General features: G+C 41.6%; 1 protein-coding gene across 1 annotated transcript in view; it reads left to right on the forward strand.

Annotated features, from left to right (window-relative positions):
* Positions 1-25,173, forward strand: part of LOC135556419 (cytosolic carboxypeptidase 6-like) — a 466,431-nt gene that overhangs the window by 11,489 nt on the left and 429,769 nt on the right. Inside the window, exon 3 of the mRNA XM_064989619.1 lies at positions 20,874-20,998. Coding sequence (XP_064845691.1) covers positions 20,874-20,998 — 125 coding nt within the window. The remainder of the gene's footprint in view (positions 1-20,873; positions 20,999-25,173) is intronic.

The following is a 25,173-nucleotide window of genomic DNA, read 5'->3' on the forward strand; positions in this document are numbered from 1 at the left end:
TGTGTTTTTCTGCTGAAATGGAAAGACCGAACATAAAAGGGAAATCTTTAGTTTTTAAACAGCTAAGGGATGGGGCTGAAGAAAAGTAATCACTCTCAAATTCATGGACAGAGCAAAGGATTCAAGTATTGACCTTCCATGCTATCAAAGGTATAGTTTTAGTTTTAACTATGTTTTTTTTTGTGTGTGTGAATATTACCCCGTTTTCTCCCCAATTTCGTGGTATCCAATTGTTTTAGTAGCTACTATCTTGTCTCATCGCTGATGGGGTATGACAGTTGAACTAAGCTCATGAGGCATCGGTAAATTGTATTCTACAAGAATTAGTAGGTATACAGAGCCTTCAGAAAGTATTCACAACCCTTGACTTTTTCCACATTTTGTTGTTACAAAGTGGAATTAAAATGGATTGAATTGTCTTTTTTTGTGTGTCAACAATCTACACAAAATTGGACGACAAATTCTTGCATTTCCAAAAAATGTATGGAAAATAAAACACTAATATATTTTGATTCGATAAGTATTCAACCCCCGGGGTCAATACATGTTGGAAAAACCTTTGGTAGAGATTACAGATGTGAGTCTGTCTGGGAAAGTCTTTAGGATCTTTGCACACCTGGATTGTACTCTTAAAAAATATTCAAGCTCTGTAAAACTCTTGCCAGACAGCCATTTTCAAGTCGATTTAAGTCAAAACTGTAACTACGGCACTTAGGTTCATTCAATGTTGTCTTGGTAAACAACTCCGGTGTATATTTGGCCTTGTGTTTTAGGTAAATGTCTGTTGGAAAGCTGAACCAGGGTTTTCTCTAAGATTTTGCCCGTGCTTAGCTCTATTCTGTTTCTTTTCATCCTAAAACAGTCCCTAGTCCTTGCTCATGACAAGCATACCCATAACATGATGCAGCCACCACCATGCTTGAAAATATGAAGATTGGTACTCAGTGATGTGTTGTGTTGGATTTGCCCCAAACATAATGCTTTGTATTCATGACAAAAAGTACATTTCTTATCCACATTTTTTGCAGTATTACTTTAGTGCCTTATTGCAAACAGGATACATAATTTGGAATATTTATATTCTGTACAGGCATCATTCTTTTCACTCTGTCATTTATGTTAGTATTGTGGAGTAACTACAATGTTGTTGATCCATATTCAGTTATCTACTGCACAGCCATTAAACTCTGTAACTGTTTTAAAATCACCATTGGTCTCATGTTGAAATCCCTGGTTTCCTTCCTCTCCGGCAATTGAGGTTGGAAGTGCGCCTGGGTGCATTGATACACCATCCAAAGTGTAATTAATAACTCCACCATGCTCAAAGGGACATTCAATGTCTGCTTTTTTTACCCATCTACCAATAGGTGCCCTTCTATGCGAACCATTGGAAAACTTCCCTGATCTTTGTGGTTGAATCTGTGCTTGAAATTCACTACTCGACTGTGGGGTACAGCAATGGGGTAGTCATTTAGCAATCATGGTTAACACTATTATTGCACACAGAGTGGTGAATCCATGTCATTTATGTGACTTGTTAAGCACATTTTTACTCCTGAACTTATTTAGCCTTGCCATAACAAAAGGGTTGAATAATTATTGACTCAAGACATTTCAGCTTTTTGTCAAGGCTCAGGGTAAGATGCAGACAGTTTCAAAATAGCACAAGTTCATTTAAAAAAAAACAGGGTGGCAGGCAAACGGCAGGTCAAGGGCAGGCAGAGGTCAGTAGTCCAGAGCAGAGTCCGAAAGGTAGAGAACGACAGGCAGGCTCAGGGTCAAGGCAGGCAGAATGGTCAAAAACCGGGAAAGCTAGAAAACAGGAACTAGAGACAGACAGAAGCATGGGGAAAACCCTGGTAGGCTTGACGGAACAAATCGAACTGGCAACAAACACAGAGAACACAGGTATAAGTACATTGGGGATAATGGGGGAGATGGGCGACACCTGGGGTGGAGACAAGCACAAAGACAGGTGAAACAGATTAGGGTGTGCACTTTTCGTTTTTAATATATATAAAAAACATAATTCTACTTTGACATTATGGGTTATTGTGTGTAGATCAGTGAAACAATCTTAATTTTGTCAATTTTAAGTTCATACTGTTACACAACAACATTTGGAAAAAGTCAAGTTGTGTGAATACTTTCTGAAGGCACTGTGTATATAAATAATTGAAAAGTCTAAAAATATATGTAGGACTCATAATCACTTGATTTGTGATTAGATTGGTACATAAATATAATTTAATTGAGGATATACATCATTAAGACTCGTTTTTCAACCACTCCACACATTTCTTGTTAACAAACTATAGTTTTGGCAAGCCGGTTAGGACATTGTGCATGACACGTAATTTGTCCAACAATTGTTTACAGACAGATTATTTCACTTATAATTCCCTGTTTCACAATTCCAGTGGGTCAGAAGTTTACATACACTAAGTTGACTATGCCTTTATACAGCTTGGAGAATTCCAGAAAATGATGTCATGGCTTTAGAAGCTTCTGATAGGCTAATTTACATCATTTGAGTCAATTGGAGTTGTACATGTGGATGTATTTCAAGGCCGACCTTCAAACTCAGTGCCTCTTCTTCTTTTCCCTCTTTACATCATGGGAAAATCAAAAGAAATAAGCCAAGACCTCCACAGGTCTGGTTCATCCTTAGGAGCAATTTCCAAACGGCTGTAGGTACCACGTTCAACTGTATAAACAATAGTATGCCAGTATAAACACCATGGGACCATGCAGCCGTGGAGCAGATGTGTTCTGTCTCCTAGAGATGAATGTACTTTGGTGCGAAAAGTGCAAATCAATCCCAGAACAACAGCAAAGGACCTTGTGAAGATACTGGAGGAAACAGGTACAAAAGTATCTATATCCACAGTAAAACGAGTCGCATATCGACTTAACCTGAAAGGCTGCTCAGCAAGGAAGATGCCACTGCTACAAATCTGCCATAAAACAGCCGGACTGCGGTTTGCAACTGCACATGGGGACAAAGATTGTACTTTTTAGAGAAATGTCCTCTGGTCCGATGAAACAAAAATAGAACTGTTTGGCCATAATGACCATCGTTATATTTGGAGGAAAAAGGGGATGCTTGCAAGCTGAAGAACACCATCCCTACCGTGAAGCACGGGGGTGGCAGCATCATTTTGTGGGGGTGCTTTGCTGCAGGAGGGACTGGTGCACTTAACAAAATAGATGGCATCATGAGGAAGAAAATTATGCGGATATATTGAAGCAACATCTCAAGACATCAGTCAGGAAGTTAAAGCTTGGTCGCAAATGGGTCTTCCTAATGGACAATGACCCCAAGCATACTTCCAAAGTTGTGGCAAAATGGCTTAAGGACAACAAAGTCAAGGTATTGGAGTGGCCATCAGAAAGCCCTGACCTCAATCCTATAGAACATTTGTGGGCAGAACTGAAAAAGCGTGTGCGAGCAAGGAGGCCTACAAACCTGACTCAGTTACACCAGCTCTGTCAGGAGGAATGGGCCAAAATTCCCCCAACTTATTGTGGGAAGCTTGTGGAAGGCTACCCGAAACATTTGACCCAAGTTAAACAATTTAAAGGCAATGCTACCAAATACTAATTGAGTGTATGTAAACTTCGGACCCACTGGGAATGTGCTAAAAGAAATAAAAGCTGAAGTAAATAATTCTCTCTACTATTATTCTGACATTTCACATTCTTAAAATAAAGTGATGATCCTAACTCACCTAAGACAGGATTAAATGTCAGGAATTGTGAAAAACTGAATTTAAATGTACTTGGCTAAGGTGTATGTAAACTTCCGACTTCAACTGTACTTCTGATATTTATCTTAGGATAAAGTGTGTAATTTTGGAATTAATCTCTTTTCACAGTCACATGCAAGCCATTCCACATTGGCTATACTTAGGATCCATGTTTTAACTTTTATATAAGCTTCTGTGACTTTAACTAAGTGATGGGTTTTCAAGCAGAAGATGTTGCCATGCAGTAACACATATGACTCTGATGTATTGAGAGCATCTCTGGCTTCTCCGTCTCCCTTACTTGTCCTTGGGACTGGAGCGGCTTCACTTCCCAACACACTAAATGTTTTTTTTTTCACTTTTTCCTTTTTGTGTTTTTTCTTCTTTTAAGTCAGGAGGAGAATATGGAGAAACATTTTGGCCTGTCAAGTGAGCGTCGGCTGGACTATTCCTTTTGATTTATTATATTTATCACCCATATGTAACTGTAATAGTTCATTTTGTATTATTATTTTATTTTTCTATGTCCATTGCCTGATTTCTCTTTCCCGTGGACTCTTTTGTCAATTGTATTTCCTTATATGTCCCATTTGATACCTAGTGAGTGTGGTGTCGTTATATAGGCACAACCCTGAAGGAAACATCCCAAGACTAAGGTGCCACGCTTAAGGAGGCACATAGCTTTGTAGCTCTTGAGATATGGGCAGCCCATTGCACTTAACCAAGGGTCACAGCGTGAGAAAAATCCTTGCCAATCCCTTTGCTTAACTCTCAACTGTAGGAGACACTTAATTTTGCACAGGTGGGTCATTCCACAAAATGGATGCATTTTGCATCCCTTTGATATTTCAAGTAGTTATTATGTACCAATATTGAATTTGAAAAGCCTGTTATATTAAATTAAGTGAACTTTAATATAGACCACATGTAGAATTCAATGTATCAGTTTTGTATTCTTTACTTGCGCTATTTTCTGGTTGCTTGTTTGAGCAGAGCAAACTTTCCTTCAAGAGTCATCTAGTGTCATGATATTTGCAAACTACAGTAGTCTCAGTTATCATATGTGTCTTTGCCATGACACTGAGCGAGGCAGGGGAGGTGATATCAGGGTTGTGCAAAAGCAGAGCAAATGAAACAGGCGATAATCCTGTCTGACATTCCTCGCCTGCTGCACTTGGTTTCATCTAATCAGAGAGGGAACACATGGCCCAGTTTGCAGTGGTTTCAGGCACTTCTCCTAGCAGAAGTAGTACAAACATCTTCAATACTTTGAAAGTTAATTGTTGATTGCTGAGATACATAGACATATTGAGCTGGCATCTCTTGTTCTCAAAATGTCACAAAATGCTAGTCATCACACAAAAGTTTTGTAAGATTTGTAGGATAAATGTTGAAACAAAATATTCCTATTGCTGGCAACTTTGCCCACTACATGGTGGAGCTTTAGCGATAGGAAGAAAAGGTGTTATGGAGTTAATTTATGCATATGATTTTGTAATGCAACAGTTGTATACTTTAATGTCACTAATGTTTTGTTCATGTAGCCTAGTTAAATTGTCTAACATTAGGTTAATGTTGGCTTAACGTTGGCTTGCTTCCCTTTAGTGTCGACATGTGTTTGTGTGCAACTTCTGTCTTTGTTGTGTGTTTGGCTGTGATCAATCATGTATTCGTTCTCTCTTAAATATCCAGAGATATGGGGATTGTGGGCCTATGAGTCATAGTCCACTGGGTCCAAGCCATGCTTATCCATCTCTCAGCGATAGAATATGTTGCAAGTGAAAATGAAGGCTACACACTTGTATTGCAGATTTGGTGTGTGAACGCAGGGCTCCAATGATGTAATTAATTTCCAAGCAATCCTGATGCCATAAAAACAGTTTCAAGGCAGACATGTCATTTTTCATCTGAGGCAAGAGGATGCAGTTTGTGAAAATGGCAAGGATTTGTAACATTTTACCAGTTCATGTTTTTTAAGCTGCCTCGGTTATTTTTCTGATTTATTTATAATTCCTTCCTGAGATGAGCTTCATTCATGTGTCAGGTTTTGTTTGATTTTACAAATTCATGCACAGAATATGTTTGCAATGTGAAGTGCAAAATATAGACTGGAGAGGAATTTTGATAGAATACATGAGATTTTGATACTGACAGCTGTCTTGCACTTTTCAGAGTAAACAACATTAAAATGCACACCACATATTTTCCAGGAGCTCTTGCTAGGGAGTTTTAACAAGATCTCATATTGAATGTAAGTTTGTATCCCCTTTTGAAATAATCAAGTTGAAGATGCATAGACACTTCGGAATAGAAGATAGATAGAATCTTTAGCCAAGTACAACTGCTTTCAGTGGTTTTCATTTGTTTGATGACCAGTTGCTTCAGGGTAGGTAGAGATTTGACAGAGCTTCCTACCAGGGTAATGACTTTAGATTGTTTCTGTCTTCCCTCTGCCAAACACTGCACATAATGTGCAGGCAGGGATCCGACAGATTAGGAGAGAAGTGAAGCTATTAGACAATCATATTCTCAAAGGCTAGGCTATAATTCAATGTCTGCCTCTACAATATTCATTGATGGGGCAACCACCTATGAATGTCATCTTGGTAGAAATGGTATTTAAGCACTTTTGAACGATTCTTTCCTGATTCATTTTGGCACCTGAGGATAGTAGATGTAGGCCTAATCAAGATTCAGTTGAAATCAGAGGAGGCTGGTGGGAGGAGTTATAGGAAGACAGGATCATTGTAATGGCTGGAATAGATTATATGGAAACCACTCATTCCATTCCAGCCATTACAATGAGCCCGTCCTCATACAGCTCCTCCCAACTTCCTCCTCTGGTTGAAATGTGCAAGGGGCAAACTCGTCATGATTTTCAAGTGGTATAGGTTAATATGCCTATCACAATGATTGTTATGACTAGACACATTATTTAACCGATTTCCCAGTAAAACATTGCCATGATATGCTTTACAGAAAAGTCAACATATTGATTTAATCTTATCTGATTTTGACATGAATAGCAAATACAGACATAAAAACCTCTGTAGCCAAAATATCATGACAGACATCTTTCTTTCTAAAGCAAGCCTGGCCCTTCACATACATACAGTGCCTTGTAAAAGTATTCACCCCCCCTTGGCTTTTTTCCTATTTTGTTGCATTTCAACCTGTCATTTAAATATAATTGTTTTGAGATTTCATGTAATGGACAGACACAAAATAGTCCAAATTGGTGACGTGAAAGGAAAAAGAGAACTTGTTTCAAAAAATTATACAAAATAAAAAACGGAAAAGTGGTGAGTGCATATGTATTCACCCCCTTTGCTATGAAGCCCCTAAATAAGATCTGGTACAGCCAATTACCTTCAGAAGTCACATAATTAGTTAAATAAAGTCCACCTGTGTGCAATCTAAGTGTCACATGATCTGTCACATCATCTCAGTATATATACACCTGTTCTGAAAGGCCCCAGAGTCTGCAACACCACTAAGCAATCGGCACCACCAAGCAAGTGACACTATGAAGACCAAGGAGCTGTCCAAACAGGTGGGGGACAAAGTTGTGGAGAAGTACAGATCAGGGTTGGGTTATAAAAAAATATCTGTAACTTTGAACATCCCACGGAGCACCATTAAATAAATTATTAAAAAATTGAAAGAATATGGCACCACAACAAACCTGCCAAGAGAGGGCCGCCCACCAAAACTCACAGACCAGGCAACGAGGGCATTGATCATAGAGGCAACAAAGAGACCAAAGATAACCCTGAAGGAGCTGCAAAACTCCACAGCGGAGGTTGGAGTATCTGTCCATAGAACCGCTTTAAGCCATACACTCCACAGAGCTGGGCTTTACGGAAGAGTGGTCAGAAAGAAATAAGCAAACATATTCGGTGTTCGCCAAAAGGCATGTGGGAGACTCCCCAAACATATGGAAGTAGGTACTTTGGTCAGATGAGACTAAAATGTAGCTTTTTGGCCATCAAGGATAATGTTATGTCTGGTGCAAACCCAACACCGCTCATCACCTCAAATCAAATCAAATCAAATTTTATTTGTCACATACACATGGTTAGCAGATGTTAATGCGAGTGTAGCGAAATGCTTGTGCTTCTAGTTCCGACAATGCAGTAATAACCAACAAGTAATCTAACTAACAATTCCTAAACTACTGTCTTATACACAGTGTAAGGGGATAAAGAATATGTACATAAGGATATATGAATGAGTGATGGTACAGAGCAGCATAGGCAAGATACAGTAGATGGTATCGAGTACAGTATGAGATGTACATATGAGATGAGTATGTAAACAAAGTGGCATAGTTAAAGTGGCTAGTGATACATGTATTACATAAGGATGCAGTCGATGATATAGAGTACAGTATATACGTATGCATATGAGATGAATAATGTAGGGTAAGTAACATTATATAAGGTAGCATTGTTTAAAGTGGCTAGTGATATATTTACATCATTTCCCATCAATTCCCATTATTAAAGTGGCTGGAGTTGAGTCAGTGTCAGTGTGTTGGCAGCAGCCACTCAATGTTAGTGGTGGCTGTTTAACAGTCTGATGGCCTTGAGATAGAAGCTGTTTTTTCAGTCTCTCGGTCCCAGCTTTGATGCACCTGTACTGACCTCGCCTTCTGGATGATAGCGGGGTGAACAGGCAGTGGCTCGGGTGGTTGATGTCCTTGATGATCTTTATGGCCTTCCTGTAACATCGGGTGGTGTAAGTGTCCTGGAGGGCAGGTAGTTTGCCCCCGGTGATGCGTTGTGCAGACCTCACTACCCTCTGGAGAGCCTTACGGTTGAGGGCGGAGCAGTTGCCGTACCAGGCGGTGATACAGCCTGCCAGGATGCTCTCGATTGTGCATCTGTAGAAGTTTGTGAGTGCTTTTGGGGACAAGCCGAATTTCTTCAGCCTCCTGAGGTTGAAGAGGCGCTGCTGCGCCTTCTTCACGATGCTGTCTGTGTGAGTGGACAAATTCAGTTTGTCTGTGATGTGTATGCCGAGGAACTTAAAACTTGCTACTCTCTCCACTACTGTTCCATCGATGTGGATAGGGGGGTGTTCCCTCTGCTGTTTCCTGAAGTCCACAATCAACCTCGAGAACACCATCCCCATCATGCTGTGGGGATGTTTTTCATTGACTGGGAAACTGGTCAGAATTGAAGGAATGATGGATGGGGATAAATACAGGGACATTCTTGAGGGAAATCTGTTTCAGTCTTCCAGAGATTTGAGACTGGGACGGAGGTTCACCTTCCAGCAGGACAATGACCCTAAGCATAGTGCTGAAGCAACACTTGAGTTGTTTAAGGGAACATTTAAATGTCTTGGAATGGCCTAGTCCTCAATCCAATTGAGAATCTGTGGTACGACTTAAAGATTGCTGTACACCAGCGGAACCCATCCAACTTGAAGGAGCTGGAGCTGTTTTGCCTTGAAGAATCGGCAAAAATCCCAGTGACTAGATGTGCCAAGCTTATAGAGACATACCCCAAGAAACTGGCAGCTTTAATTGCTGCAAAAGGTGGCTCTACAAAGTATTGACTTTGAGGGGTGAATAGTTATGCACGCTCAAGTTTGTTTTGTGTGTCTTATGTCTTGTTTTTTTCACAATAAAAAATATATTGCGTCTTCAAAGTGGTAGGCATGTTGTTTAAATTAAATGATACGAACTCCCCAAAAATCTAATTTAATTCCAGGTTGTAAGGCAACAAAATAAGGAAAATACCAAGGCGGATGAATACTTTTGCAAGCCATTGCTAGGCATCACATTGTGAGATATTTGTCTCTTCAAAACACTTGAAAGGATTTGTATTTGCGAGCGATGAGATGCCTCTGTGGACTCTGTTGTTTACCAGAAAACCAATGTGGGACTGCCCACTGGCTGTGAATAAGGGCTATTTGAGTATTTGAGCACTCTCCATCTAATGAAAGGGAAACTTTGCATTCGTCTTCTGAAGAATGGTAAATTTGCACTCTGCTCTTGGCAACCACTGTTGGGCTCTGCACTTCCTGCAGTGTTGAAGAATTCATAGCCAAAACGGCCTTCATCAAAACGTTTTCCTGATGAAAGATTTTTGTAAATTGATATGTCCAAATTATGTATTTTCTCTCACGTCCAATGCATTTTATACGGATTAGGATGTCTGTGGATGGCATCGCCTTTCTGGTATTTTTGAAAATCTGTTCTTTGTTATTTATTTGTTTTGACTTTGTAATATATATTTATTGCTTTGTTGCTCAATTTTTTTCCTAAGTAATTGCACCATTCTTGGGTACAGCTTGCCAGAGTGATTGCACAAAAACCTGATACTCTGCCAAGCCTTTTGAATGGCTTTCAGTAGAGCCTTTTTCCTGCCCTTTCATTTTTGTTTAAAGCTGGCTGTGCATTGACAGTAGCAGTACTTTGTGTAATTCCCCAGATTGAAAATCTGTTTCACCATGACTGATTCCCTCAGTGTTGTTCCTGACGGTTGGAAATTATACCGGGATTTGCAGACATCCTCTTCCCGACTAGCTCAGCTCTCAGATACACACTGATTAACTTCAACCTCCCCATCTTAACTATGGACCAATCCGATTATCACACAGTACTGGAACAGGTGCAGGTAATACAAAAAAAGTAAATAAATATTTGCTAACAAAATCATAGTAGTGTTTGTTCTGTGACCAAACACTACTATGGTTACACCCCCTCTCTATTACACTGTATTGTAGGTCAAGAGTCACTTACTGACAGATTAGCCCCTCATTGGGCACCCTGCCCCCCCCTCTTCTATTGGAAAGATTGGTTTGGTTTCAAAAGGAAGGGCAGGCACAAGAGAAGAACCATCCTAGTAGTTCACTCTCCTTTTGTCTTACTTGCATTTTCAGCGAAATCTTTCTTGTTTTTGTCTTCTGAGCTATTGGAGTGACCGTTGATTCCTAGCCTCCCTTGTTTCTCCCTTTTTGTCTTGTTAACTCCCTGTGTTCCTGAACTCATTACAGAGCAATAGGCCCCGAGCGCTGAATTGTGCACCCAGAGGGAGCAGTAACTGTAAATAACCAGGACTGCAGGCTTCCCGATAACATGTTACCAAGATGATAACAGCCCTTCTTAGCAGTCCTGTTGACCTACTCCTTGCCTTCGGCTTGCAAAGGACCCTTCAGCTCTCTCTGTTTTTATCTCCAAACTCTCTGCAGGAAAGATTATTCTCCTGTGTTCTCCTGGGAGAAGAAGAAGCAAACAAAACAACAGATAAAACAACAAAGAACCGACTGGACTGTTGTCCCTCTGCCAAAGCCTCTCCTGTCCTTTGTAGGCCTCCACATAATTAACTTGTAAAAAGATAGCATGAAATTGGAACAGACTTGTATTTACTCTCTGAAGAGACCACCACTGCACAGCACTCAAAATGATAAGAGAGAAAAAACATGACCAAAACAAAAACAATGCACAAGCTTACTGGTAAAGCATGATCCTTTAAGGCTTCAGAAATCAATAAAAGTAGAGATGATCATTTTGAAGTGCTTTTACAGGTTCATGTCATGGGATTGCTTGATGTGAGCTTGTGGGCAAAAACATTGGCTGGCTGAGATTGATAATACAATTAGGACAAGTTTACTAAGCATGCATCACTATGACCCATTACCACACCAACTGCTCTGGATGTAACATATTTGATTGAGGGTCTTTTGAAAATGATTATAAAAGGGCAGAGAGAAAATGTTGTCTCTTTTGAATTTACATGCTTCTCCATCATTTGTGCCAAATATGTGGATGGCATATCTCACTGGTATCCCCAGGCTGAGCCAATTTCATATCTGTTGAGTTTGCTGGTGTTCAAATGGTTTCATAAAGAGGTGGTATTGTTTACCTATTGTCTCTTGTTCAGATGTTCTCAGTTTTTTCACATACAGATTCATTTTCTTTTCAGGGTTGTCTCTATTTCAACAAGGCATTCCCTTAATGCCAAACAATTTAATATAGTTTTAACAAAAAAGTTATTTAAATTCACTGTGTTTTGACACCTGTTACAGAGTTTGGTTGAACTTGGAGTCACCTCTTTACTCTGGCTTGGAGATTTAATGATAAGAAAAAAGGTTTTTAAGAAGTCATGAAGCAAGATATTGATGTTTTCTCTGTGACAACTTGCCTTTAGACACCGGAGGAAAAGTGCAAGGACAGACATTTTGCTCCAGGTCTAAACTGAGACACCTCTGCTGGGTGGAATCAATTCAGTCTTTATCAGTTGTCTGTACCCTGGAATTCCCACACCAGGGACAAGCTGATGTGTTTTCCAATAATGGAACGCATAGCAAAAATAAGTTTAAAAGGTTCACACTCTCATGTCCCTTTTAATTTCCAGTGCAGCTTGTACCACAGAGGAAAGCCCAAGAGAAGGATAGAGGGATGTTTTCGTCCAGCCCCGTTTATTTAGTGTTGAGGTCGAAAATTTTGATTCAGTTGTCTGTGCGACGAGCTTCTGGTGCTTTGTACCAATAATACAGTAAGTCATGACTATATCAAGCAATATTCAGCTTATTGATATTGGTATTGAATTGATTTTAAACACTTCAGTCTATTTGTCTTCATGTGTATAATCAATTTCCATTCCTTTTATGCTATATCATTTCAGACATATGTTATCCCTTTATTGTGCAGTGAGGAAAAGTCTGGGAGAGCAAAATGTTGTGGTAAATGTTTCTTTGTTATTGTAGTTAGGCTGCCATAAATTGAAGCCATCACAAGGAAAACCCATAAATCAATCATCCAAATAATGCATTTGAAAACAACTTTCATTACTATGGCTCTGTTGAACAGAGCACCCCGGGCATGCTGCATGATACATCTGCATGGGAGAGGCACACAAGCCATCCATTCAGTGCAGCTGCAGATTGTCCCATTGTGTGGGCTGAGCACTGACTGCTCTCCCTTGTACCTCCGCAATGGAATTAGATTAGAAATGTTTTCTCCTGTGAGTCCATGTGTGAATGACCCTCTGCTTGCCTTGCCCATGCACTGGCTGCCATCTTGCACACTTCTGCAGTTACAGGGTTTTCAGCTCTCATGTTACTGTCAAATTAAGTGTTACATTCATAATTTCCTATGTATTTCTATGCATGAAATTCAGCAACTTGCAAAAATACCTTTTTCTTTTAACAAAGCACATAAGTGAATGTATAAAACCAGTTTACCAGTGTAAAATAGGGACCTGGTATCAGTCGTAACAGCAGAAATGTTGTAGGAGGCAGGCAGGCTCAGGTGCAGAAGTTATGCTTTCAGGGTATGATGCTAGTGGTCCAGAGTCGAGACAGGGTATGATGCTAGTGGTCCAGAGTCGAGACAGGGTATGATGCTAGTGATCCAGAGTCGAGACGGTCCAGAGTCGAGACGTGCAATATTTACAAAATAATCCAAATATATATTTTTAATAATTAGATAAACTTCTCAATTTAACTTCATGACATGCAAAGGCCTTGGAGCAGGCAAACCTGTCTACCTCATTTAGGTTGGGCTATATATACCAGGCTCAAATAAGCCTCCCATCACAATTACCAATATCAATCTGCCAAAGAAGCCAAAAACAGGCGCTTACTGTCAGGACTAAGATCCAGATACAGACACAGGAGGCGGATAGTACAAGTTTCAGAATTTATTATAGTACAAGGGGCAGGCAAAAGGTAAGTCAAGGCAGGCAAAAGGTAAGTCAAGGCAGGCAAAAGGTAAGTCAAGGCAGGCAAAAGGTAAGTCAAGGCAGGCAAAGAGTCGTAATCCAAATCAGAGTCAGGCAGGTACAGGACGGCAGGCAGGATCAGGGTCAGGACAGGCAGAAAGGTCAGAACTGAGAAGACTAAGAAAAATCAAAACTAGGTCACAGGAAACATGGGATCACGCTGGTAGGACTTGACGGGACAAGACGAACTGGCAACAGACAAACCGAAAACGCAGGTATAAATGCACAGGGGAACACGACAAATGGTGCAGCAATGACTAAATAGCAAACAAAAACATTTATTGTACCTTGTGAGTCTACCTAATGTTCATGTGCACTTGTGGACAATGTTGCGATGAACGGTAAGGAATATACTCAGTGGACAGCTTATTAGGTACACCAACCCCGTTCACGAAAATGGCTCCCATGTGGCTGTGGCTTGCTATAAAAAGCAGGCATTGAGGCATTCAAATACTGTTAGAACATTAGAATGGGCAAAACAAGTGACCTAAGCGACTTTGAGTGTGGTATGATCGTCCGTGCCAGGTGGGCTGGTTTCAGTATCTCAGAAATGTCCAGCCTGCTGGGCTTTTCATGCACGACGGTGTCTAAGATTTACCGAGAATGGTGCTACAACCAGAAAACAACCAGTCAGTGGCAGCCCTGTGGGCAAAAACAGCTTGTTGACAAGAGTTCGAAGGAGAATGGCAAGAGTCGTGTAAGCTAACAGGCAGGCCACAAACAGGCATATAACAGGGCAGTACAACAGTGATGTGTAGAACGGCATCTCGGAACCCACAACTGGTCGGTCATTGTTACAGATGGGCTATTGCAGAAGAGGAACACACAGGGTTCCACTTCTATCAGGTAAAAACAAGAGGAAGTGCCTCCAATGGGCACGTGATCACCTACACTGGACAATTGAGGAGTGCAAAAACATCACCTTGTCTGACGAATCCTGGTTCCTGTTGCGTCATGCTGATGGCAGAGTCAGGATTTAGCGTAAGCACTATGGGGCCATGGCCCCATCCTGCCTGGTGTTAATGGTACAGGTGGGTGGTGGTGGCGTAATGGTGTGGGGAATGTTTTCCTGGCACACGTTAGGTCTCTTCTTACCAATTGAGCAACCAACATTTCCATGCTCCTGAGGAATTCAGACTGTTCTGTAGGCAAAGGTGAGTCTGACCCAGTACTAAATGGGTGTACCTAATAAACTGTGTAGATTTAACAGACATTTGTTTTAGTTTTGGTAAAAATGAACAAACATTTATAATGGGGAAACAAAGTGCTCGAAAATGGCAGGAGTTTGGAGAGCGAGCAGGAGTAGTGGAAAGATGCATGGTGTGTCTTCACTACAACCGGTGTATTCATTAGTTGGATTCCACTGCAAATGCTGTTGAGTTAAGTTTTGTTCTTAAAGACATGCTCCCGAACTTTGGCGTTTACTAAGTATTTTTTAAACCTCCCGCTTTGTGCTAGATGTGTCAATGTGTAGTTCATACATGCATAATGTATGAGCAGAATTACTGTCTTACCTCAATTAGCCATGAAATCACTAGTTTGAAAGCGACTGTTTTTTTGGAAGCTGTGCTGCCCCATTTTCCCAAAGTTTTCCCCCACATGGGCCAGCCCCCTAGCAATTCGAGATCTAGCTAATGAGCTTCAGCCCCTCACCATTTGAGTGACAGCTGGCAAGATGCACACACAGCTGTAACGGCAGATTTCCTCCTCTTCGTCTGAAGAGGAGGTGTAGCAGGGATCGGACCAAAACGCAGCGTGGTAAGTGTCCATAAGTGGCTGGCGGCTCTGGCAGCTCCTGGCTGGCTGGCGGCTCTGGCAGCTCCTGGCTGACTGACGGCTCTGGCAGGTCCTGGCTGACTGATGGCTCTGGAAGGTCCTGGCTGACTGACGGCTCTGGCAGGTCCTGGCTGACTGACGGCTTAGGACAGACTGGCGGCTCTAGCAGCTCAGGACAGACTGGCGGCTCTAGCAGCTCAGGACAGACGGGAGACTCTAGCAGCTCAGGACAGACGGGAGACTCTAGCAGCTCTGGACAGGAGGAAGGCTCTGGCAGCACTGGAGAGGAGGAAGGCTCTGGCAGCGTGGGACAGGCGGGAGACCCTGTAGGCAGAAAACGGAGAGACAGCCTGGTGCGGGGGGCTGCCACCGGAGGGCTGGTGCGTGGAGGTGGCACTGGATAGACCAGACCGTGCAGGCGCACTGGAGCTCTTGAGCACCGAGCCTGCCCAACCTTACCTGGTTGAATGCTCCCCTTCGCCATGCCAGTGCGGCATGGTGGAATAGCCCGCACTGGGCTGTGCTGGCGAACCGGGGACACCATGCGTAAGGCTGGTGCCATGTATGCCGGCCCAAGGAGATGCACTGGAGACCAGATGCGTAGAGCCGGCTTCATGGCACCTGGCTCGATGCCCACTCTAGCCCAGCCAATACGAGGAGCTGGAATGTACCGCACCGGCCTATGCACCGGGGACATTGTGCGCTCCACAGCATAACACGATGCCTGCCCGGTCCCTCTCGCTCTCCGGTAAGCACGGGAAGTTGGCGCAGGTCTCCTACCTGGCTTTGCGACACTCCCCTTTTGTCTCTTCCCTCTCGGGCTTCCTACCGCGCCGCCGTGCTGCCTCCATTCGCCGGTATACCTCCTCACACTGCTCCAGAGAATCCCAGACAGGCTCCGGCACTCTCCCTGGGTCGACCGCCCACCTGTCTATCTCCTCCCAAGTAGTGATATAGTCAAGATCACGTTCCCATGTCCAGAAATCCTGACATCGCTGCCGCTGCTGCTGCTGCCCGTTACCACGCCGCTTGGTCCTCTGTTGGTGGGTGTTTCTGTAACGGCAGATTTCCTCCTCTTCGTCTGAAGAGGAGGTGTAGCAGGGATTGGACCAAAACGCTGCGTGGTAAGTGTCCATATCGTTTATTATAAAACATAAACTGAACACTAAGAACTACAAAACAATAAATGTGAACATCAACGAAAACCAAACCGAAACAGTCCCGTGTGGTGACAGACATGGAAACAAACACCCACAACCCAACAGTGAAACCCAGGCTACCTAAGTATGATTCTCAATCAGAGACAACTAATGACACCTGCCTCTGATTGAGAACCATACTAGGCCGAAACAGAAACCTAAACATAGAAACACAAAACATAGACTGCCCACCCCAACTCACGCCTTGACCATACTAAATAAAAACAAAACAAAGGAAAATAAAGGTCAGAACGTGACAACAGCAGAGTAAGAGAGAGAGCAATGACATGGTACAGGATAACTTTAAATGGAAGTTGGAGTTCAGTCATGTCTCTTCTCACAAAAAATATCGGCTTGAATTTGCTGAAAGGTCCTCTGCAGACTTCTATCCATTTTAGTGCATGGAAGAATCTCTAATTTAGCTTGTGCTAAACACTTTGCATACTATTCGGATGGATGGTAACATGTGGAAAACATACAATTAAACAACTTTCGTATAAGAACCCAACAGCTTTTATGTCATGTTGAAGTGTGTTTGGAGTAAACGGTTTATGTTGCTAAATGTTTTGCCTCGGGCAAAACATTTTGCTACGGAATCACACTAATGAATACACTCCCGGTATACATTTCTGATGGTTCAACTTTACCCCCAATCTTTTAATTAAGAAAATAAATACATTGAGACTAGAGAAAAAGAGGGAGAGTGTTTTGTATGAACTACAGAGTCCTTAAAGGAAAACCTGTCATGTTTAAACTGATTGTCAGAACAGCAAAGTCTTCAGTACTCAGCCCACTGGGTGGGTTCTTAAAGTTTGTTGAAACCCAATTGATTAAATAGTAAGTGTTGCATATGTTTCTCCCAGTGGTTGATGATTGATATGGAACATAACTTATGAAGACTCTCCACTGAGTACGAATGTAGACACACAAGTCTCCAGAGGAATTATGCAGTATTAACTCTAATCTCTTAAAGAGAACTGATGTTTTTCTCTGATGCTTGCTCCCCCCCCTCTTTTATCTTTGTCTTTTCTCAGGTGTATACTAGTTACACTATTGTTTGACTGCATCTTTGTGCAAATTAGTCAAATTACTTTGGATAAGTATTCTCACTGTTCCAAGTAGTCGTGCATAGGCTACCAATATGAAGGCTATCAAGAATTGATTTTTTTCCTAATGGTATTTTTACGTTTTAAGACTTTTGAAGATTTGTTTGCCATTTATGTTTTTTAAATACTGAATGATAGGGAATTTATTAAAGGACTGCAGCGATGGAATCTGGAGTTAGCCACCATAAAATTAAAACTGAAATCAATCCTATGTCATATCCTTGCTTCACAAGCTGAACATGCAATTCTAACCTTGAGGCCTGTGCTATCCCTCACGTCAGGTCTTTAAGCATCAAGCTCAATAACCTAGCAGCGCATGGCTGCTGTGCTTTGAATTAGAGATACCATTTTGTATCACCCTGCGACGACATCTGCAGTGTGTTTTAAAAGGTTGTTGATCAACTTTGTGTTTGTCTGTTACTCTTCTGATTAGTAACCTCTACCTCACCAGTTTGTGGTAGGGTAAATGCACTTTTGGTCGGACTCTCTCACCATGCAATGAAGACATTCAGTGCTGTTGTTGGAATTCCTCTGAACCTCTTGTTGCAGTAGTGCCTAAGAAATTCCTCAGCTATGTGCTCATCCCCTGTCCATGGTCCTGAAAGGCCAAACGAGTGGAGGACTCTGTCACTAACTTTCTGAGAGAGCCTGAAAGTTAGTGAATTTTTGTATGCTATTTATGGTGCCGCATTAGTGTATACAAGCTCCGATTTAGTTGTGGCTCCATAAACATATGCAGGCGTGTGCTCTGAGGAGCCATTTACCCAATTCAATGGACTTAGTTATTTTATGTATAAAAAGCGCACTGCATGCAAAATTTTGGGCTCTTCAGAAATCATATGCAATTGAAAATTATCAATCTCTTGAAGTATATTTTTAACACACTTATGGGTTTATGTTTAATCCATGTTTACTTGTCTCTAGTTTAGAAACATGTAGATAAATCCTTCATTGTATTAATTTGAATACTGAAAGTAGCCTAAATAAATCAGTCAACAAAAACAGTACCTGTGTTATCCACACATACATATGAAACAACCTTTAGAGACTTATCTGTGTCCTCTAATAGCCAATATTTGGTAGTGTAAACCAGATAAATGGCTAAGACATTGGTATTCAAGATGATAGATTATACAGGACATCTGGTTGGAACAGGTGCGGTTGTCATATTCGCATCATGCTATCTGCAGCTGTGGGTGTTTCAGCAAACCCTTGGCTTTATCTGTTGTCAATGGCTCTGGATTGCTTTGCCAGCACCTGCCACTTTTCAGTCAGTCTGTACAGTATGTGGTTTTAAATAAGTTATTTCATGTAAGGATTGTAAAACAGATGCGACTTTTGTTTGCGGTACAGTATGTTTCACTTATCTTCTCCCAGCCGCCACCATGTGTAGCAATATGTGGAGTAGGTTGTGCGTCAATAACTGAAATAGCTGTGATGATATTTTACTCCCTTATAAACTACATGCACGTAAGCACACACACAGTGTTCGTTCATGTAATGGACACTGTAAAGGTCAGTTATCAACCTTTACCACAGGTGTCTGATAAGTTGTAAAAGGATCTCACTATGTCTGATCCTATTTGTATTCTTACAGCCCTACCATTGTTCACAAGAGCTACAGGCCAATATACATTTTTGCAGAGAGCATTTCTATTTTGCAACCAATGTGTTGGAATTGAAAACCGGGAAGCTGTTAGAGAATGGCGGACATGTACACTGAGTGTACAAACATTAGGAACACCTTCCTAATATTTAGTTGCACCCCCATTTGCCCTCAGTACAGCCTCAATTCGTCAGGGTATGGACTCTACAAGGTGTCGAAAGCATTCCACAGGGATGCTGGCCCACGTTGACTCCAATGCTTCCCACAGATGTGTCAAGTTGGCTTGAAACATACTGGAAACTGCATGAAAAACCCAGCAGTTCTTGACACACTACTACCATACCCCATTCAAAAGCATTTGAATATGTTGTCTTGCCCATACACCCTGTGAATGGCACACATACACAATCCATGTCTCAATTGTCTCAAGGCTTAAAAATACTTCTTTAACCTGTCCCCTACCCTTCATCTACATTGATTGAAGTGGATTTAACAAGTGACATCAATAAGGGATCATAGCTTTCACCTTGATTCACCTGGTCAGTCTATGTCATGGAAAGAGTAAGTGTTCCTAATGTTTTGTTCACAGTTTAAATACAGCATCATGTGTTACAAAATAAACATACAATTTGTAACACAAGTCCAAAATTATTTCCAGATTATATGGGGTTCTGTTATGCTTTTTCCCAGTGGGGTCTTTGATGTACTTGCACAAAAATAATAATGCATATATTTTAAAGCTCATGAAGGAGCTTCATCCAGTGTCCTATGAGGGTTGGCAGATGATGCTATTTCTGTGGACAGTGAGACGAGTGAAGGGATTTTCAGGAAGCGCTGGATTAGCCCTCTCAGATGGCAGAAGGAGAGCGATCTGCTCTGACGGTGTGGTGGTTACCCAATCTGTCAATAATTAGCTCAGTGCTACCTGGCACCAGGTGGTCGTTCGTTTCCACACTCCTTCCACACCACATGGACCGGCTAAGGGACGCAGGGTAGAGCAGGTTGTCCTCTTGCCTAGGGAGTTTACTCTGCGAGCCAGTGGGCAAGCTGGGCCTATGGACTAAGTTTTTATGGCAATATATATCACACAGTGGTGGATGATGCAACTTTGCTGTTAATCTATATTTTATTTTGAAGTTACCACCTTCCAAAGCTGTCCCAGTTGTCACCTAAACAGTAGCTAAGTTCCATTCTCTTCATCACACCCATTGTCACTAGGGTGCAGATTATGTTTACATTTGAGTAATTGAGCTGACTTATAGGAGCAATTTGTTTTAAGTACCTTGCTCAAGGGTACATCGGCAGATTTTTCACCTAGTCAGCTCTGGGATTCGAACTCGTGACCATTCCGTTACTGAGCCAACGCTCTTGACCGCTTGGCTACCTGCATTATATACACATTAAATCTACACAGTTTACAACGGATATCAGTTGATCATATGCATTTTTATGATTCCATTTGGAAATATATCTCAAGTTTCTTGCCACCTGAGCTGTCTAGGAGATGCCTCGGAGGTGAATTGGTGAAAACCTTTCGAAATAAAAAAAATACAGATTTATGTCAGGAAGCTTATGTAGTATGTGAAATTAAATATTCTTGGGACGGTGGCTATGCTATTTTTTTAACGTGTTGGTTAGGCCTAACTGTTGGTAGTCCAACATGAATCCTGATAGTCTGAATGTGATCTTTATTTTCCCAGGTAACCTTGGACGTGTTGAATGCTTCAGTGAATTTGAGTTTGACCTTTTCATCAGACCGGACACCTGTAACCCTCGCTTCAGAGTATGGTTCAACTTCACAGTGGAGAATGTGGAGGAAACACAGGTAGGTGATTGTATGAATACTGTATACTGCAGTATACACTAAAATGTTATTTGATTATTTCCTATAACTGGTAGAGCTATCAACCTGTCTGTATTCATTAAAATGTCTATGCACACTTTGAGTAAAAAAAAAAAACGTAGCCCACGATTCAAAATGATTGGAAGTTTTGTTGTTTCACAGCCCTTCAGAAGAGTTGTTTGTTTGTACCTGATTCCTTTTTAAAGTACTGAGAAGCACTAGCCACTTGCATGCGTTGAGCTCTAGGATTGGTTGAGAGCAGTGGTCACATGCCAAGGGCATTTGCTTAGTTTTATCAACCCTGGAGCTTCATGAAACATTTCAATGTAGTTCAGAGAGAGAAAACAACATACTAAAGAGGAGACAATCGGCAGCTGAATTATATTCCTGCTATCTAATGTAGGTATACAGGCCTGGGTAGTTCTATGCTGAAAAGAGGGATAGGGAAAACAAAGTAATTCTAAGAGAGAGGGAGAGAGAGCAAGCGTGCATGAAAATGTGGGATGCTGAAGCTGTTTCCTGCAGCCCGGCCCTATCGGCCCCATCTCCCTGCAGTGCTGTGGTCAGCGCTAATCAAATTTTATGGCCAAGGGATGAATGGAAGCCCTTTGCCAGGAGCCTGATCGATTCAAGGGCCAGATACCGCTCGGCATCCTGCGCCATCAGGATATTTGCTGTTTTGGCAAAAAAAAAGAGGAGAAAGAAAGGACAGTGAGAAGCCCACACAAACCCTACACTCACTTACTCTTGCATACACCGACAACCACAGGTGACAAAAAGCAGTTGATGCCACACAGTCCTTTCTCTTGGAAATAGATTTTTCTGTCTTTCCAATTTTCGTTTAGAATGAGGACCTGTGTGAATTTAATCTACTTCAATAGGTTGTTGTTAGGGGAGCTGGTGATTGTCCTTTAGTACGTTGTGTGTTATAGCTATGTGTACTGTAACACTATGTGTTTTTGTGTGTGTGTGTGTGTGTGTGTGTGTGTGTGTGTGTGTGTGTGTGTGTGTGTGTGTGTGTGTGTGTGTGTGTGAGATAGAGAGAGATGTAATTGTGAATCGGCTGTTTACTTAAAAAATATAAATATAAATAAAAATAATGAGTAAATAAATAGAGCTATCTGGAAGCTGTGCCATAGAGATATCGGTACATTCACAGGGAACTGGGCTGGAGTGTTTTATCCAGCTAAGCCTGCCAACTCTCAGTCGAGAATAGGGAAATTGGAAACAGTTAAAAATCCGTGATATTGGAACCGAGATGACCATTTTGAAAGAATGTAAGCTGGTGAAACAGATTTGGTCGGCCTCAATCAGTTTAGCAGCTTTGTGGAAATTGGCTGCACCAGCTTTTTCTTTTATTTTCTTCACCCTAATACCTTCACCTCAAACCCTACCTTACGTCTGGTATGGTGAGACTGATGCTGGTTAATTATGTTGCAACGACTGGACAAAGCATAGCAGCACTCTGAACTGGAGTTATCATTCAAGTTATTTTGACTCTGTTGAACCAGTTATTAAATCCTAGCCCTTCATGTTAGTCTAGTTTCACCTCACCAAAGACGATAGTCTACATAGTCTACATATTGATGAACACTTATAGTGTGTCAGTGATGAATTGGTTGTGATATACTCTTTTTTTTATATACCACTTTAGCAATTTTTGTAAATAAGCCAGCCATGTTACAGCAAATAAATCTCTTTCATATTTCAAATTGAGAGAGCATGGAAGCTATTCAATATTCTTGGCCATCATTTTTTCACCTCTGAAAAATCTATCTGGTTTTTAACCAGTGGAAACAGTGATGTGCTGTGCCCTAGAGTTGATGTCTTTGCAGAATCACCATTTTATTCATAAAAATCAGTCTAATTAAGCTAGAGACTTGCGGGGTTTTGCCTGGGCTGCGTCTCAATCTACTGCATCTGCTGATGTCGGCCTTCTGCAGTGTGTGGCAGCTGTGGTACAACGCTGTTTGTCAGACCAGGAGTAATCCTTTTTTTGTGACCGACTTTTTATTAAGTTTTTACAGGTACAAAAAACGATCAAAGAAATGCATACAAAGATAACCCCAACACGTTCCCTCCCTCAGTCCCCATCCACCCGCCCGCATCCTCCCTTCCCCACCCGGAAACCATGCCTGCCACCACTTTCCATTCCACCCAGCAATCGAGGTTGGCCATTAGTTCCCCTCCCACACCCATCCATCCCACAAGACCCACCCCCAATCACCCCCACCCTCCCCCACAATGACCAGAGATCACCCCTCCCCCACCCCCCATACCACCACCTCCTGTGAGTCTGAAAGCAAAGATTTTTTTTTTTAAAGTCTACATTTCTAGATGTAATTGGTTTGTATGTGTGGGGCTTTAGCTGAGATTGTTCTTTACGGAGTGAAGTATTTTTGCTCAGGCCTCAATTGTTCTTTGACTAGTACCATTCATTCTCGCTGTCAATAATTCTAATGTTATAACTTCTTATACAGTAGTAACTGTATCCATTGATTAAATGGGAGAAAGGGAGGTGGTTGCCATCTTAGAGCCAACATTTGTTTTGCAGCAGTGATGCCTACCATCAGTAATCTTCTCTGATTGATTGAGAGATTCAAGGGGCTTTCATCATTAAGTAACATAATATGCAAAGCGTTGAATTCTTGCACTTCAAAAATAATTGGGAATTGGGAACTTTGCCCCAGAAGCATTTTACGGCAGGGCACTCCCATATCATATGAAGGAATGTGCCTACCTGATTTAGGGGACACAGTGAACAGTTGGGAGTTGGGGGCAATTTCATCGTGAAATGTTTCCTTGGTGTTAAATACAGTCTGTGAACAAACTTGACTCCGAGAAGAATAGTATATTTCAGTTCTTAATGTACCTGTTGATAGGATAGTCTCGAACAAAGCTAGTCCAGTTTATTTTCCAGTGATTGCACATAGAACAGAGGGTAGAGGCGATTTATTTATTCTAAGGCTATCCCTGCCCCCCAAAAATATTGGGTGACGGAAAGTCGTCTGATCTATAGACCAATCAATTGGTCAACATTTTTAAATGTGTATTTTTCCATATTTAGACATACACGGTGTTTTAATAAAATTATCTATCTACACGATATAAACAAAAGTATGTGGACATGCCTTCAAATGAGTGGATTCGGCTATTCTGTCCAGCAACCTTTCAGCAGCAACTGGCCCAACGCTCTAACCACTAGGCTACCTGCCGCCCCTAAGAACTTAACTGGCCTGCACAGAGCCCTGACCTCAACCACATCAAACACCTTTTGGATTAATTGGAATGCCAACTGCAAGCCAGGCCTCAATGCCCGACCACACTAATGCTCATATGGCTGAATGGAAGCAAGTCCCCGCAGCAATGTTCCAAAATCTAATGGAAAGCCTTCCCAGAAGATTGGAGGCTGTTATAGCAGCAAAAGGAGGGACCACCTCCATTTTAATGCCCATGATTTTGGAATGAGATGTTCGACAAGCAGGTGTCACATATTTTTGGTCATGTAGTGTATGCATTCGAGATGTCTGAGTCTTTAAGCGCACTGTTTGATGAAATAAGACACAAATAACTCAAGAGGGAGCCAGAGATCAAGATATCCAGAAGAAAAACAAGAAAAACCCGACCATCCTCCTCCTGACAGTTATGGTTGTCATATGCACATTTCTGTGGAACAGTTTTAATTAATTTATAATAACGTCTTCGTATCTAAAAATCATTTTCATGTGGTTGATCAAACTTCTATCCAAATCTAGATGCCAACCTAAAAATAATCTTCTGTTGCCATTGCCAAGTATGTAAAATAGCTTACAAAGCCAACAAACAAAAACATTGCAGTCTGCAGGTAGAAAATATCCTGATAAAAATAAATATCCTATAAATCACATTGGTTACGCATGGCCTGTCTGTAATGAACTTGAAACATTGTATCAACTAATAACTTGGGTCCAGGGCTAAGCTCGTGCTAGCAAACTTGCAAGATGGTATAAAATATTCTGGGCCCTCAGAGTTTCCAGCGCCATTGAGCTCAGGACAGACACAGCTGTAGGCTATTTCTGCAAGGAATAAGAAGTAATCAAATGGGCCTATTTTATGAAGTTTCCACTGGATCAGAGCATGAGATTTGCCCCCTTCACGCAGAGGGTAATCGAAAGGGA

The sequence above is a fragment of the Oncorhynchus masou genome, chromosome 15, assembly GCF_036934945.1.
Source record: "Oncorhynchus masou masou isolate Uvic2021 chromosome 15, UVic_Omas_1.1, whole genome shotgun sequence".
Classification (NCBI taxonomy): Eukaryota; Metazoa; Chordata; class Actinopteri; order Salmoniformes; family Salmonidae; genus Oncorhynchus; species Oncorhynchus masou.